The sequence below is a fragment of the Bubalus kerabau genome, chromosome 1 (assembly GCF_029407905.1).
Source record: "Bubalus kerabau isolate K-KA32 ecotype Philippines breed swamp buffalo chromosome 1, PCC_UOA_SB_1v2, whole genome shotgun sequence".
Taxonomy (NCBI): domain Eukaryota; kingdom Metazoa; phylum Chordata; class Mammalia; order Artiodactyla; family Bovidae; genus Bubalus; species Bubalus kerabau.
In genome coordinates, this window is record NC_073624.1 from 8,281,741 (window position 1) to 8,295,706 (window position 13,966).

The following is a 13,966-nucleotide window of genomic DNA, read 5'->3' on the forward strand; positions in this document are numbered from 1 at the left end:
CTCCCGCCATCCCAGATCTGATAAATGTTTGCCAGGAGTTGGCCGGGCTCCAGGCCTGCGTGAGCCTGGCCATCACAGACACAGAACACACGGCTGCTGCCCTGCACGGGCTCGGCCTGCCGGGAGAAGGCTGTGGTGTGCACCAGTGACGTCTGCCTCTTGCTCCCGGGCACAGGTGGTGCTGCCTGCTGAGAAAGGCCCGGGCCCTGTGACTTGGGATCCGAGTCACCTGCCTTCCGGGAGCTCACAGGCTCCGCCTGGCGCAGTCCTAGCTGCCTGGGGAGGCTCGGGAAAGGGCTGTGCCGTTGGCAGTGATGTTCATGATAGAGCAGCTGGCCCTGCTGTTGTGGACAGCGCAGGACGGTGGGCACGTGGCCAGGCAGCCGGGGCTCGTCCAAGCCGGACGGGGAGGGCGGCGGGGCGGGGAGGTTGCACGGCTGATGCGCATGATTGGGGTCAGCCTGGAGGTTGAGTCCATGCACCGAGTAGAGCAGGTACTGAGGGCCATTCCAGGCGGAGGGGCAGTGTGAGCAGTGGCCTGGAGGCCTGGGAAGCTGGTGTGTTTGGCAGCGAGATCGTCACTGGTGGCTGGAGAGAAAGGGCCGTTCTCCAGCAGTGGTCATGAGGTGGAGGGGTGGGCAGGGGGCAGATGTCATCCGTTGTTCAAGAGGAGTGGGTAGGGTGGTCAGGAAGGATATTTAGGCTGAGATGCGGGCAGGTTTAGGGCTGAGAGGATGCGTCACGGGCAGGTTGTGGAGGTGGGAGGATGGGAGGAGGAGGCAGAGGTTGGGGAGCCTGCTGAGGGTGGGGGCCCGGGAGGGGCCTTGCAGATGGTCCCTGTCACCGCAGATTCCCCCACACACTCAGGCGCTTAACACTCACACACCTACTTCCAGTTGACCTGGAAGAGTTGTGTAAAAGCCCCAGAAGTCTTCCCTGAGCCTGGCCCCCTCAGCATCCAGGCTTCCGTCTAGCAAAGCATTGGCTGTGCCCCACAGCCTGGACTGTGAACTCCCTCAGGGCAGGACCCTGCAGTGACCCCTGGACTGAATTGGGGTGGACCCGAGGCTCCTCTGTCCACTCCCTGGTCCTGGTGGTCGCCTCTCTGGGAGTGGGAGGCCAGGGGAGGAACCTGGGCCTCGAGCGGCTGGCAGGAGGCACACGGTGGTCAGGAGGCTGTGCCCCCTCGGAGCTCCAGTCAAGGGCAGGTGAGGGGGGCCAGGAGGGCCACCCTGGCAGGTTGCGGCGGAGGGGGGGGGGTGTAAGCTCAGGGGCCTCCTGTCCAGGTTCCCGTGTCCTCGGGTCACGGCCCTGGAGGGGGAGCGCTCCAGGTTGTTCCTCTTCCTCGTCTGTGGTGTGGCCCCCACTCACCCCTGCGCCTGGTTCCTCTGTGTGGACGGTGGCTCGTGCCACGCTTCTCTTCTGACCGTGCTGGCCGCGGGGTTGTGACAGGAGTCCTGAAACACCGTGCTTGTCCGTCCCCTTTTTCCCCTCCCTCTGCGCCTGGGATTCCCACGCCAGGCCCCCCAACCCGGGCGCACAGGCCTCCAGGCCCTGTGCCCTCACAGGGGGGAGGGCGGGTGGTGGCCTCGCTGCCCCGGGCCCTGGGGCTTTGAGAGCCACTGGCCCTGCTTCACCTGGGCGAGCAGGCGGCCCTCCTCCCCTCCTCTGCCCTGCCCTGCCCTCTACCTGCACAACTGCCAGAGGCTGAAGAGTGGTCTGTTCCTGGTCTTCAGGGAGTCAGGCAGCCCAGGGGAGGAGCTGCACCCCCATAGCTGTTCGCGACTCCTTCAGCCCTCCTCGCAGGGTCCCCGGGGTGGAAATATAGTGCCTGCAACAGCCAGGAAACAGGAGGTGGAGGCGGCGACAGGCTTGGGAGGGAGGGCAGACATTCACCGTGAAGACCAAACACGGGTGCGTCTTGTCTTAGAGGGCAGAGGACGGGCGAAGATGGGAGGGCTGAGAGGAGCAGCCTCCAGGGTGGCGGTGCGAGGGGGCCTAGCGGGCAAGCAGTCAGGCCTCTCCTGCCGAGGCAGCACCGTGAGGGCCGGTAGGACTGGCTCTCCTGGCCTTCACTTTGGGGCTGTGAGGACGAGCTTTCCTCCAGTTCGTTTGGGTACAAGAGGCAGGGCAGCTGCCAGTTGCCTCCTCCTGCTGCCCGCAGGGCGAGAGGACAGCCTCTGGCTGGGGAACAGGGCCCTCAGCCGAGGAGTCTCACCCGGGCCTTGGCTTTCAGTGGGCCAGGTGAACTACCCGAAGGTAGCAGACAGCTCGTCCTTCGACGAGGACAGCAGCGATGCCTTATCCCCCGAGCAGCCCGCCAGCCACGAGTCCCAGGGCTCGGTGCCGTCGCCCCTGGAAGCCCGAGTCAGCGAGCCGCCGCCCAGTGCCACCTCTGTGTCCCCCGCTCAGGTGAGCTTCCTCCTCCACTCCCCCGGGGCCCAGACCTGCTGGAGCAGCCCCTGCGAGGTCTCTCCCTGGGGCCAGGTGGGGCAGGGAAGCCGGGAGGTGCTGGCCTGCTAGCTCGGGTGGAGGGTGTTGGCAGTGGGCCTTTGGAGTTACATTTGGAGGCCTCCCTGCCGCCCTGTGTCCCCTCGTGCAGAACAGCTGCCTTTCCTGAGTGTGTGCAGGTCCGTGACACATTCTCCACCTTCTGCTCCCCCTTTTCTAGTCCCCCCTCCCGCTGCCACCCTGGAGGCTGCTCTTCTCAGCCTTCCTTCCTCTGCCCTCAACATCGACCATCAGAGGGGGTACGACCGTCAGAGGGGGTGACAGTCGCCCACCTCCGGGCGGACCAGGAAGGGTTGCAGCACCAGCTGGAGCCTGGAGGTGGTGCAGGTTCTGGGGTGTCCTCACGTCCCCATCTCTCTCCCAGGTTGTGTCTCAGCTCCCCGTGGGCCCAGAGTCCGGAGAAACACTGTTCCTGGCAGAGCAGCCTCCTCTGCCTCCCAGCCTCACCAACGGAACCACGGTCCCCGCCGCCAAGCCCCTCCCCACCCTCATCAAGGTACAGACAGACCCCCAGCCCACTGCCCCCCGCCCCTGATGCCTCGCTGACTCCAGTGTGGGGACAGTGTCGGAGTGGGGGTGCTCACCCTCTCCTCCTGGTCAGGGACCAGCAAAGGTCACTACGGGGCTACAGGCGGCCTGCTCACTCCCTCCGTGGACAGGGGCCGCAGTCACGGCCCCAGTGTACTGAGCGCAGGGCAGGCTGTCACTCCTGCCCGCCCCATGCACGGCCTCGTGAGACCTTAAGGGGATCGAGTAGCGAGATGGTGGCCCATGGTCACTGGCCAGCTGTGCTGGGAGTTCGTCTTCATTTTCTTTCTCCGAGTCCTGATGTGAAATACCTGAGGGGCCCCAGTTAGCCTCAGCCCATGAGACACCCACGGGCACCTTTGCACGGGGACTCGGTGCTGGATCCTGAGGTTGAGTTCAGCAGCACCATGAGCCAGCGTCTGGGCCTCCCCGCCCAGCCGAGTCTCCTGCCTCAGCCTCTGGGGCCTTGGCCCTGCCTGCCCCCTCCAGCCTGTGCTTCGCTCCTGCTGGGCAGGGGCCCTTCCTTCCAGCCCCACTTGCTTCTGCGCTTGACTGATTTCTGAAGTCCCTCCGCGTAGGCCCTGGCCTGGAGTCTCAGGCCACCCACGTTCCTCTCCCGCTGCTCACAGCCTTGGCCGAGCCCTCTCTGTGTCTCCAGGTGCTCCTAGTCCCTTTGGGCTGGCGCCCCACCCTGGTCCTGCTCCTCCCGGCCTGCGGAGCTCGCGTGCCCCATGGCTCCTGGCCGCTCCCTAGGCAGCCAGCCGCACCTTCCTTGTCTCTGTGGTCCGTTCCCGACTGGCCCAGACATCTGAGGTTTTCCCCCAGATTTCCTCCCCCAGACATGCCCCTTGTCACAGGTCTCATGCCTGCCTCTGCCCACCTCTCCTCTGTGAGAACCGTGTGTGTGTCTTTATCTAACTTCCTCTTTTCTGGAAGCGCCTCGGCCTCTGGCTCCACAGCCCCGCTGTGAACCCTCCTGCAGAGGAGCCCCAGCTGCCTTTGACCGCTTGGGTCGCTCTCTTCTCTGGGTGGCTTCCCTGGGCTCCCTGTCTGCCTCCCTTTCAGTGAGGTGCTCCTGGGCCATTCTCGGCCTCTTTCTCACACCCTTGGCCTTGCTGGGCCCTCTCCTCGGGCCCCTGTCCGTCCTCTGGGGTGCGCTCTGGCCCCAGCGGCCCCTCGCTTTCTCCCCCTCTCTCCACACCCAGGCCACCCAACCCTCTTCCCCACCACCATGGAGGGGCTGCCGTCAGAGCTCAGAACCCTGAACCGTGTAGCTGCTCGGCTGCCGCAGCTCTGCTGCCCCTTCTTCCCCTAGTTGGTCACCTCTTTCCTCATCCTGTCAGTCCCTACGGCCCCCTAACCAGACTCCCACTGACCCCGCACGGAGTCTCTGCTCTTCCCCTCTGCTGGTCTCTGTGCAGATGCTGCGAGGCCCTCTTGGTCCTGCCCGGCCCGTTCCCTGCTCACATGCCCCACTCAGCTCCACCCGCCCTCACCCCAGAGGACCCTCAAGGCCCAGCAGGAGGCCGCCCTGTGTGCCGGCTGTGGGTGCACGAACAGGAGCTTTTGGAGTCTTGGGCTTGGATCTCGGCTCCTTTGTGGGCAAGATCACAGCCACTGTGTGACCTCAAGCCACTGACTGCGCTGAGCCGCTTCTTCATCTTCCAGTAGACACGCCGGCTCCTGGCAAGGCAGGGTTCTCGCCAGTCTCTTTCACCCCGTGTCCTGTTCCTGCTGGAAGCTCTGTGAAGAGCAGGGCACGTCACAGCACCGCGCCCCCATCAGCCCTCGCCCCCTCCTGGGCACCAAGGAGGCCTCTTCTTTGGGAAGGGTGTTATCTGGCAGGGCAGGGTGGACGCACAGCCCTCACAGGAGACGCCCAGGCCCCTGACGGTGCCCTCTGTCTCACGCCCCCAGCAAAGCCAACCCAAGTCTGCCAGTGAGAAGTCACAGCGCAGCAAGAAGGCCAAGGAGCTGAAGCCAAAGGTGAAGAAGCTCAAGTACCACCAGTATATCCCCCCGGACCAAAAGCAGGACAAGGGGGCTCCTCCCATGGACTCCTCCTACGCCAAGATCCTGCAGCAGCAGCAGCTCTTCCTGCAGCTGCAGATCCTCAACCAGCAGCAGCAGCAGCAGCAGCAGCAGCACTACAACTACCAGACCATCCTGCCCGCACCGCCCAAGTAGGTGCCGCCCTGCCGCTCACGGGCCGCCTGCCCACAGGCCCCGCCCGCCCACAGGCCCCGCCCGCCCACAGGCCCCGCCCAAGTAGGTGTCGCCCCACCCACTCATAGGCCCCGCCCACCCAAGTAGGTGCCGCCCTGCCCACTCACAGGCCATGCCCATGGGCCTCCCCCACCGCCCATAGGCTCTGCCCAAGTAGGTGCCACCCTGCTGCTCACAGGCCCTGCCCGCCCACGGGCTCTGCCTGCCCACAGGTCCTGCCCAAGTAGGTGCCATCCCGCCCACTCAAGGCCCCACCCAAATAGGTGCCACCCTGCCCGCCCACAGGCCTGGTGATCGGTGATTCGGTGATGTGTGGGTGACCCTGGACTGTCAGGGACCCTTGGGTCCCTGTCCCATCGGAGTGGTCTGGGAGCAGGGCCCTTCCCTGTGCCCCTCTCCAGCTGGCCCAGCAGAGGCCGAGGGTGACGCCTGGCATGGGCTCATTCCTGTGCTTTCTTCCTCTCAGGCCGGCAGGGGAGGCTCTGGGCAGCGCTGGGGGCGCCCCGACGCGCAGCCTTTCCACTACCAGCAGCAGCTCCGGCTCGGGCACCCCTGGACCCAGTGGGCTGGTCCGACAGAACAGCACCTCGCTGACAGGCAAGCCGGGGGCCCTGCCCGCCAACCTGGATGACATGAAGGTAGGTGGTTACGCCCTGGTGGCCTTGGCTGCTGCCAGCCTGGCCTCTCGTGGGGCCGTCAGGTGCTTGGCATTAGGCAGGGAAGGTGGCCGGCTGGGGACTATAGCCACGGAAGGCAGAGCGGGGCTCTGGACTCTGGTCTCCTGCAGCGGAGGCACCTGGAGCCTGCCTGGAGGCTCGCCTGGCTCTGCTCATCATGGTTGTTGTCATTAAAGACGCCAGCTGGTGTTCATCCCGGGCGTGGGCTCACCGAGCACTTGTGTGCCTCTGATTTCCCAGCCTCCCATGCAGTGTAAGGAACGGGGATGTCACCCTGGCTTCAGGGTGAGCAGGCCAAGGCCTGGGGCAGGGGGTGGACAGGCTTGCCCGAGGTCACAGGCCCAGGTGGTGGTCGAGCCAGGGCTCAGGTCAGGGCTCCTCTGCAGCACTGCCCTTTCCTCATGGCTCCTGACATCTCGCTGAACCTGCTCTGTGAGCGCTGCGTCCACCTAGGAGAGAGCGGCCGCACTTGGGGCACCGACCCCACTGTGTCCTGGGCCTTGGGAGTGGGAGATGCCCAGGCCTGGCCCGCGCTCTCTGCCCTGGTCAGAAGGGGGATGGATCACATTCTCCCTCGAGAGTTTGTGCCCTGGACTAGCCTGCTCCCTCCTAGTCATGACCCGGGTCCCAGCAAGACACAGCCCTTGGGCGAGGAGCTGAACACGGGCCTCGGTGTCCTCGAGACCCGGCCCTCACTCCTAGCTCTGCCCACCATGACATCACCAGTATGACCCCCAAGGGGTCATTTCACTGTCCTGAGCTCAATTTTCTCATCTGTAAGATGCAGTGAGTTCACTCAAGTGTTGGTTGAGCACAGGCTGGGGCTGGAGACAACTGAGGACATGTCCTGCCCAGCTGAGGGGCGAGGACAGGGAGGAGGGGCAGCAGAAGCAGGCCTCTTTCTCCAGGGTGTGGGAGGGCTGGGGCTTGGTGTGTCTGAAGTGGCCGGTGGGGCCCAGACAGACGAGGCCCAGTGCTTGGAAGCTGGTCTTGCTCCCCGCCCCCTGGCAGCCCTGACTCCCGTGCCCTTGCAGGTGGCAGAGCTGAAGCAGGAGCTGAAGTTGCGGTCACTGCCCGTCTCAGGCACCAAGACAGACCTGATTGAACGCCTGCGTGCCTACCAGGAGCAGGTCACCCCTGCCAGCCCCGGAGCGCCCAAGGCCCCTGCCACCTCCCTCCTGCCCAAGGCGGGCGAGGTGGTGGTCGCCTTCCCCACCGCCCGGCTCAGCACGGGGCCCGCCCTGGTGGCAGCGGGCCTGGCCCCGGCTGAGGTGGTGGTGGCCACGGTGACCAGCAACGGTGTGGTGAAGTTCGGCAGCACAGGCTCCACGCCCCCTGTGTCTCCCACCCCCTCAGAGCGGTCGCTGCTCAGCACAGGCGATGAGAACTCCACGCCGGGGGACAGCTTTGGCGAGATGGTGACGTCCCCAGTGACCCAGCTCACGCTGCAGGCCTCGCCGCTGCAGGTCCTTGTGAAGGAGGAGGGCCCCCGCCCCGGGGCCTGCTGCCGGAGCCCGGGGGTGCGGGCCGAGCTGGAGGGCCGGGATAAGGACCAGATGCTGCAGGAAAAGGACAAGCAGATAGAGGAGCTGACGCGCATGCTCCGGCAGAAGCAGCAGCTGGTGGAGTGGCTCAGGCTGCAGCTGGAGCAGGAGAAGCGGGCCCAGCAGCCGACCCCGGCCCCCGCCCCGCTCACCCTGGGCCCCGCGGTGAAGCAGGAGAGCAACCTGGCTAGCTGCCAGCTCAGCCGGCGGCCCCCGGGCCCTGAGCTCCCCTTCAGCCCCAGCCTCGCGGCCCCTGCCGCCCCCCACGCAGACGCCCGCACCCTGGTGTCCCCAGCTGTGGTGGTGAAGCAGGAGGCTGTGGGGTCCGAGCCTGAGCCGGCCCCGGCCCTGGTCACTCTGGGCCCCGCAGTGAAGCAGGAGAACAGCTTCACCAGCTGCCAGCTGAGCCGGCAGCCCCCAGGCCCCGAGCTCCCCTTCAGCCCCAGCCTCGCGGCCCCCGCCGCCCCCCACGCAGACGCGTGTGCCCTTGCGCCCCCGGTCGTGGTGGTGAAGCAGGAAGCTGTGCCGCCAGAGCCTGAACCAGCCCCGGCCTCGCAGCTGCTGCTGGGCCCACAGGGCCCCAGCCTCGTCAAGGGGGTCACACCGCCCCCGCTCCTCACTGACTCCGCAGGGACCCATCTTGTCCTCACCGTGACCAAGAAGAACACAGACAGCCCTGGCCTGGCCAGCGGGAGCCCCCAGCAGGTACCTGGGGCAGGGGGTACAGAATCCGCAGGAGGGCGAGAGGGCGTTCAGTGACAGTGGCCGGTTCACAGGTGCCCCCAGGGGGGCAGATTGTGCTCATGTCCTTGGATCGTCCCTTTCAGCCCTCCTAAACGAGGGCTGCCCACCCGAGGTCACCCACGCGGGGCTGAGACTGCGTGGGAGTTGGGGAGGTTGGGGCCCCTGTGTGAGACCCCCAGCCTTGCAGGTGGAGCTGTGAGGGCCTGCTCCCGGCTGCGGCCCTTAGTGTCAGAGCTTGTTTGTGGCCCCACCAGGCGGGCCACTCCTGCCCCTGCTGCAGGGTGGCGTGTGCCCAGGAGGGGGGACGGGGCCTGATGGGAGCCCGGCCCCTCTTCCCCTCAGAGAGGCCAGCTGTCTCCCAGCAAGGTGACGCTGGCAGCTGGCTCCCTGCTGCCGCCGCCCTCACAGCCCAGACCGTCCACTCAGCCTGGTCCAAAGGTAAGCCTGCTTTAGGCTTTGTGTAGCCTTGCCCTGCAGGGCTTGGGGGGTGGGGCCGGTGACAGGTCCTGGGGACTCGGGAAGGGACCTGGGCCCTGAGCAGAAGCTCTGGGGAGGGGAAGGGCGGTCAGCTTGGCGCCCCTGCCTGTGCCCTGGGACCCCAGAGAGCCACTCGTCCTCGCAGGGGTGTCCACGAAACTCCCCGAGAGCACATGCATCCGCACCGCCCGCTGGCCTAGGCGGAGGTGGACGCTCCCCGCCTTGCCTGCCTGGCATGGGCCCCGGGCTGCCGCCCTCAGCCGGCCATGGTTCTCTGTCCTCCTTCAGCCCCTGTCCCAGCCTGAGTCTCCAGCTCCCGGCCCCCCAGGCCACATGGACCTGGAGCCCCCACCCCAGCCCCTGTTTGGGACCCCTGCTTCTCAGCCGAAGAAGGAGCCGCCTGGCTACGAGGAAGCCGTGAGCCAGCAGCCCAGGCGGCAGGTAAAGAGGGTGGCCGGGGGCCCGCGGAGTGGGTGGTCACAGTCCCCCGGGTCTTGTGGGAGTGGGGTTGGCTGGAGCCAGCCTTCTGGGTCCAAGAGGCCTTGGAGATGGGGTGTCGGGGCAGGAGAGAGGGTGGGCTGCAGGAGCCTGGGCGCAGCCCACCGGGGCCTAACTGCTGGCTCAGAGCCGGGAGGGTCTGTGCTCTGAGTCCGGCTGGGGCTCCCTGTTGTAGGTCTTCATCTTTTTCTGGTCTTTGGCCCACAGGAAAATGGTTCCTCGAGCCAGCAGATGGATGACCTGTTTGACATTCTGATTCAGAGTGGAGGTAAAGTTGAGGCCCCACGCTGCCTGTCCCTGCCCTCCTGCCTGCCCCGTGTCTCTAGCCTGGGCTTGGGTGATTGGGTTTGGTTTGGTTCTTGACACAGTGCCTGGGGGGCTTGGTGAGTACTTAGGAGGCAGCAGCGTGTGAGACGCGTCCCAGAAGCTGGCAGGGCCCCCTGTGGGGGTGCATCTTCAGCACACGTTTGTTGTATCCTGAGCCCTGGGCGCTGTGCCCGCAGCCCAGGGTGAGGCAGTGAGAGAGAGATGCCCACCTCAGCAGGGCTTGCAGCCTATTGTGGGGAGGTGATGGAGAAATAAGACAAACTGTCCTTCGTCGGAGCGTCAAAAAAAGCAGGGGAGGCAAGGGTCCCAGGTGCGAGGTGTGGTCGGGGTCAGGGTTGCTGGGCAGGTGCTGTTCAGCGCTGCAGGGCAGACTGGAGCGGGTGTGGGTGGTCCAGACGCCTGGGGGCGCCAGGCTGAGACACGGGGACCCTAGGTGACGCTGGGAGCCATAGCACAGCTTCGCGTGAAGGGTGGCTCCTCTGGAAGGGCAGACTGGGAGGCTGATGATCCAGGAGAGCAGGGTGTGAGGGGGGCCACAAGAGAGCTGAGTCCAGGAGTGTCCGCAGAGCGCCAGTTCAGTTTCCTGTGGCTTAGTTAGGTGTGTGGCCAGGGGACACGGCAGCCAGGGGCCTGGTGTTAGCAGCAGCGTGAGTGCCCCGGGGCGTGGGCGCCTCAGTCCCTAGACTGAATGGAGGGGCCACAAGGCCAGGCCAGGGGAGTCTGGGCTGAAGGCAGGAGTCAGGGGGTTGCTGGTGTCCTGACGGCACTCAGAGCGGTGAGGCTGGGTGTGCAGAGAGGAGGAAGTGGCGGTGGGGAGGGGTGGTGGTTCAAGCTGCTGAGGCTGATCAGGGGGCAGAAGGGGAGCTGCACCCTCAAGAGGATCAAGGCCCAGGGCCGCTGAGTGCTGCTCAGGAAAGCTGGGGACCGAGACCTGGCCCCGGGCCGTGGTGGCGGCCGCCAGTGACCTCAGCCCGGATAGTGGGTCGGCGGCCAGAGCCTGCCTGAAGCTGGTTGGAGAGGCTGGGCTGTGGGAGACAGCAGGTCTAGACCGCTCTCTGCAGGAGGTCCCCTGCAAAGGGGTGGGTGTGGAAAGGAGGCATGTTTGCCTGCTGGTGGGACGAGCTGGTGGTCTGGAGGCGAAGGAGACCCCAGGGGCGTGTCTGCGTGGGCAGAGAAATAGGCAGCTTCTCTCCTGAGGGATTTAATTGTGTCAGTAGGAAGAGCAACGGCTCATCAGCTTGGACAGTTTAATGTGGTGGATTTTACCTCAATTACAAAAAAATCGAGGTCACTGGTTTTGATCTCGGGGAGACTCCCTGGATTGCAGGATCTGCAGTAGGGGCCTGGGGTGCATTTCTAATAAAGGCGGGTGGCGCTGAGGTTCCGGGAGGGCAGGGCTGCCAGAAGAGGGGCTGTGGGAAGCCGAGAAGAAGAGACGGCAGAGGAGGAAGCTGGGGCTGTTTGCCCCCAGAGGGCCACAGGGCCGTGGAGGAGGGCGTCAGCAGCAGGGGCGCGCAGGCGAGCTGAGGGAGAAGGAGGCGGGGAGCGGGGCTGGGCGTCTGGCGCTCAGTTGGGACAGGACCTAGAGGGCCAAGGAGCAAGCCTGGTTTCTGCATTAATTTTTTTTTTATTGGGATAAGACATATGGAACCTGGTTTTCCATCATAATCATCTTTGAAAGGTGCAAACTCAGCAGCATGAAGTTCATTTTCATCATTGTGCAGCAGTCGCTGCTCCGTTTCTAGGGCTCTTGCGTCGTCCCGTGCTGACAGTCACCTTCACACACTAACTCCGTTTCCCCCCGGTTTTCTGCTTCCTGTCTCTGTGAATGACTGTTCTAAATCTGTGTGAGTGCAGTCATACGCTATTTCTCCTTTTGTTTCTGGCTGGCTTCACTTAGCATAATATCCTCAAGGTTTTCTTCCGTGTCGCAGCTTTTACCAGAATTTCTTTTGTGCTGAATAGTGTTCCATGGTGTCAGTACCAATGTGTTTATCCCTTCATCCACTTTTGGCTGTTTCTGCCTTTTGGCTGTTGTGAACAACGCTGTCAAGAGCGCTGGTATCTGAGTCCGCGTTTCCGTTCTTTGGGGCGCGCACCTAGAGGTGGGGCTGCCGGATCAGTCATTCTGTGCTTTTCACGTTTTGAGGGACTGCAGGACTGCTTTCCACACAGCTGCACTATTTTCATTCACACCAGCCACTCACAAGGGTTCCCGTTGGTCCACATCCTTGCCAACACTTACTTTCAAATTTTTGTCTTTCCCTGATGATTACTAGTGTTGAGCATCTTGGCTTCCCTGGTGGCTCAGCGGTTAAAGCGCCTGCCTGGAATGCGGGAGACCGGGGTTCGATCCCTGGGAAAATTCCCTGGAGAAGGAATTGGCAGCCCACTCCAGTATTCTTGCCTGGAGAATCCCATGGACAGCGGAGCCTGGTGGGCTACAGTCCATGGGGTCATAAAGAGTCAGACACAACTGAGTGACTTCACTTTTCACTTTTTCATGTGCTTACAGCCGCCTGTGTATATTCTGGAGAAATGTCTTGATTTCTTGGTCCATTTTCCAGTTGGGTTTTGTTGTGTTCTAGGAGTTATTCTGGATATCAGTCACCTACCCAGATACACGGTTTGCAAATATTTTCTCCCATTCCATGGCTTGTCTTTTCACTTAACTTTTTTGAAGTATAGTTGCTGTATGGTCTTTTCATTTTCAATAGTGATCTTTGATGTACAGAGTTTTAAGTTTTTATGTAGGCCAGTTTATTTTTTCTTTGCCTATGCCTTTGGTGTTACAACCAAGAAATCACTACTGACTTCAGTGTCACAAAGATGTTCCCTTTTCTTCTTTTATAGTTTTGGCTCCTAAATCTAGATCTTTGACCCATTTTGAATTAATATTTGTACGTGCTATAAGGGGAAGCTCCAATTGCAGGTCACACTCAGGCTGGCTTCTGACGCCCCTTTGCTTTCTTGATTGGCAGAGATCTCAGCGGATTTCAAGGAGCCAGGGAAAGAGAAGGCGCCCCCAACAGCAGCCTGCGGCTCGCCCCTGGCCGCCCAGCCCTCGCCCGTGGCCGAGCTCCCTCAGGCTGCCCCGCTGCCGTCGGGCTCGCCGGCCCTGCCTGGGCGCCTGGAGGACTTCCTGGAGAGCAGCACAGGGCTGCCGCTGCTGACTGGCGGGCACGAGGGACCGGAGCCCCTCTCCCTCATCGACGACCTCCACAGCCAGATGCTGAGCAGCTCCGCCATCCTGGACCACCCCCCATCCCCCATGGACACCTCGGAATTGCACTTTGCGCCTGAGCCCAGCGGTGTGGGCCTGGACTTGGCTGACGGGCACCTGGACAGCATGGACTGGCTGGAGCTGTCCTCGGGCGGGCCGGTGCTCAGCCTGGCCCCGCTCAGCACCACGGCCCCCAGCCTCTTCTCCACGGACTTCCTCGACGGCCACGACTTACAGCTGCACTGGGACTCCTGCTTGTAGCTCCGGGGGGTGGGAGGGCTAGAGGCCCCGAGAACTCTGGGGCGCCCGGCACTTTCCAGCCCCATCCCGCCCCTCCGTGAGGCCGGAAGTCCTGACAATCACAGGCCCTGCCTGCTCCAGGGAGGCGGTGCCGGGACCCACCCCGGGCTCCGGGAGGCCTGCACGGGCCGGGCTTTTCTATTTGACCTCCTTCTGTGAGGTCGGGGTGCACTTGCTGGCTGCGGTCTGCTCAGGAGGCGAGGCCCGGGGCTGAGGCAGAGGCAGAGCCAGAGCCCGCGTGTCTTCTTCCTCCGAGGGGGCACGGGCTGGGCCTCTACCTCACCATCCTCGCGGCGCCAACACCAGCGTCCCAGGCTTCCCGGGAGGGGCTCCCTGCATCTTAGTGTCTTGGTGTAGTGCAGCCATGTGTGGTTGGTGGCAGTTTCTGTACAGGTGTACATACCTCTGTTATATATATTGCCATACGTATACACATATCTCGGCGGGGGTGGATGAGGCCGCCCCCGCCTTCTGCACACGCAAGGGCCTGGAGACCACCGCTCCCAGGGCCGGGCGGGGCTCACCGCGGCCCCGCCCATCACTTGTGTTTGACGTGTAGCCACCTCGCCACAGCCTGAGCCCCACCCTCCTGCTTCCTGCTCCTTATCAGTGCCACGAGGGCGGGGCGCTTCCTGCCCACATTCCGTCTGCTGCCTCACTGCAGCCACCACGGCCCGGGCGGGGGAGCCCGAGACGGCCCTCAGGCTCTGGCCGCCGCCGCCGCCTGCCCCTCACGGTCATCCACGGGACTAGGGGTGGCGTCACCAAAACCGGAGGTGGGACAGCTGTGTGAACTTTTTAAAATAAAAACAAAAACACCTCTTGCTGGTCCATGTCGTTCAATCCACGTTAGACGAGACGTGGGTGGTAGGGCTGGGTCCCAGGTGTCCACGCTGTGACCCTGACACCAC

The 13,966-nt window shown here is 63.8% G+C and overlaps 1 protein-coding gene across 11 annotated transcripts in view; it reads left to right on the forward strand.

Moving 5' to 3' along the window:
* MRTFA (myocardin related transcription factor A) overlaps window positions 1-13,876 on the forward strand; it is a 207,448-nt gene extending 193,572 nt beyond the window's left edge. For all 11 annotated transcript variants that reach the window (XM_055566620.1, XM_055566591.1, XM_055566611.1 and 8 more), the window contains 9 exons: window positions 2,237-2,412; window positions 2,876-3,007; window positions 4,957-5,222; window positions 5,732-5,903; window positions 6,977-8,191; window positions 8,573-8,668; window positions 8,996-9,148; window positions 9,413-9,473; window positions 12,514-13,876. In XM_055566620.1, the coding sequence (XP_055422595.1) occupies window positions 2,237-2,412; window positions 2,876-3,007; window positions 4,957-5,222; window positions 5,732-5,903; window positions 6,977-8,191; window positions 8,573-8,668; window positions 8,996-9,148; window positions 9,413-9,473; window positions 12,514-13,016 (2,774 nt within the window). In that variant the 3' untranslated portion in view covers window positions 13,017-13,876. The remainder of the gene's footprint in view (window positions 1-2,236; window positions 2,413-2,875; window positions 3,008-4,956; window positions 5,223-5,731; window positions 5,904-6,976; window positions 8,192-8,572; window positions 8,669-8,995; window positions 9,149-9,412; window positions 9,474-12,513) is intronic.
* Window positions 13,877-13,966: the final 90 nt, after the last annotated feature.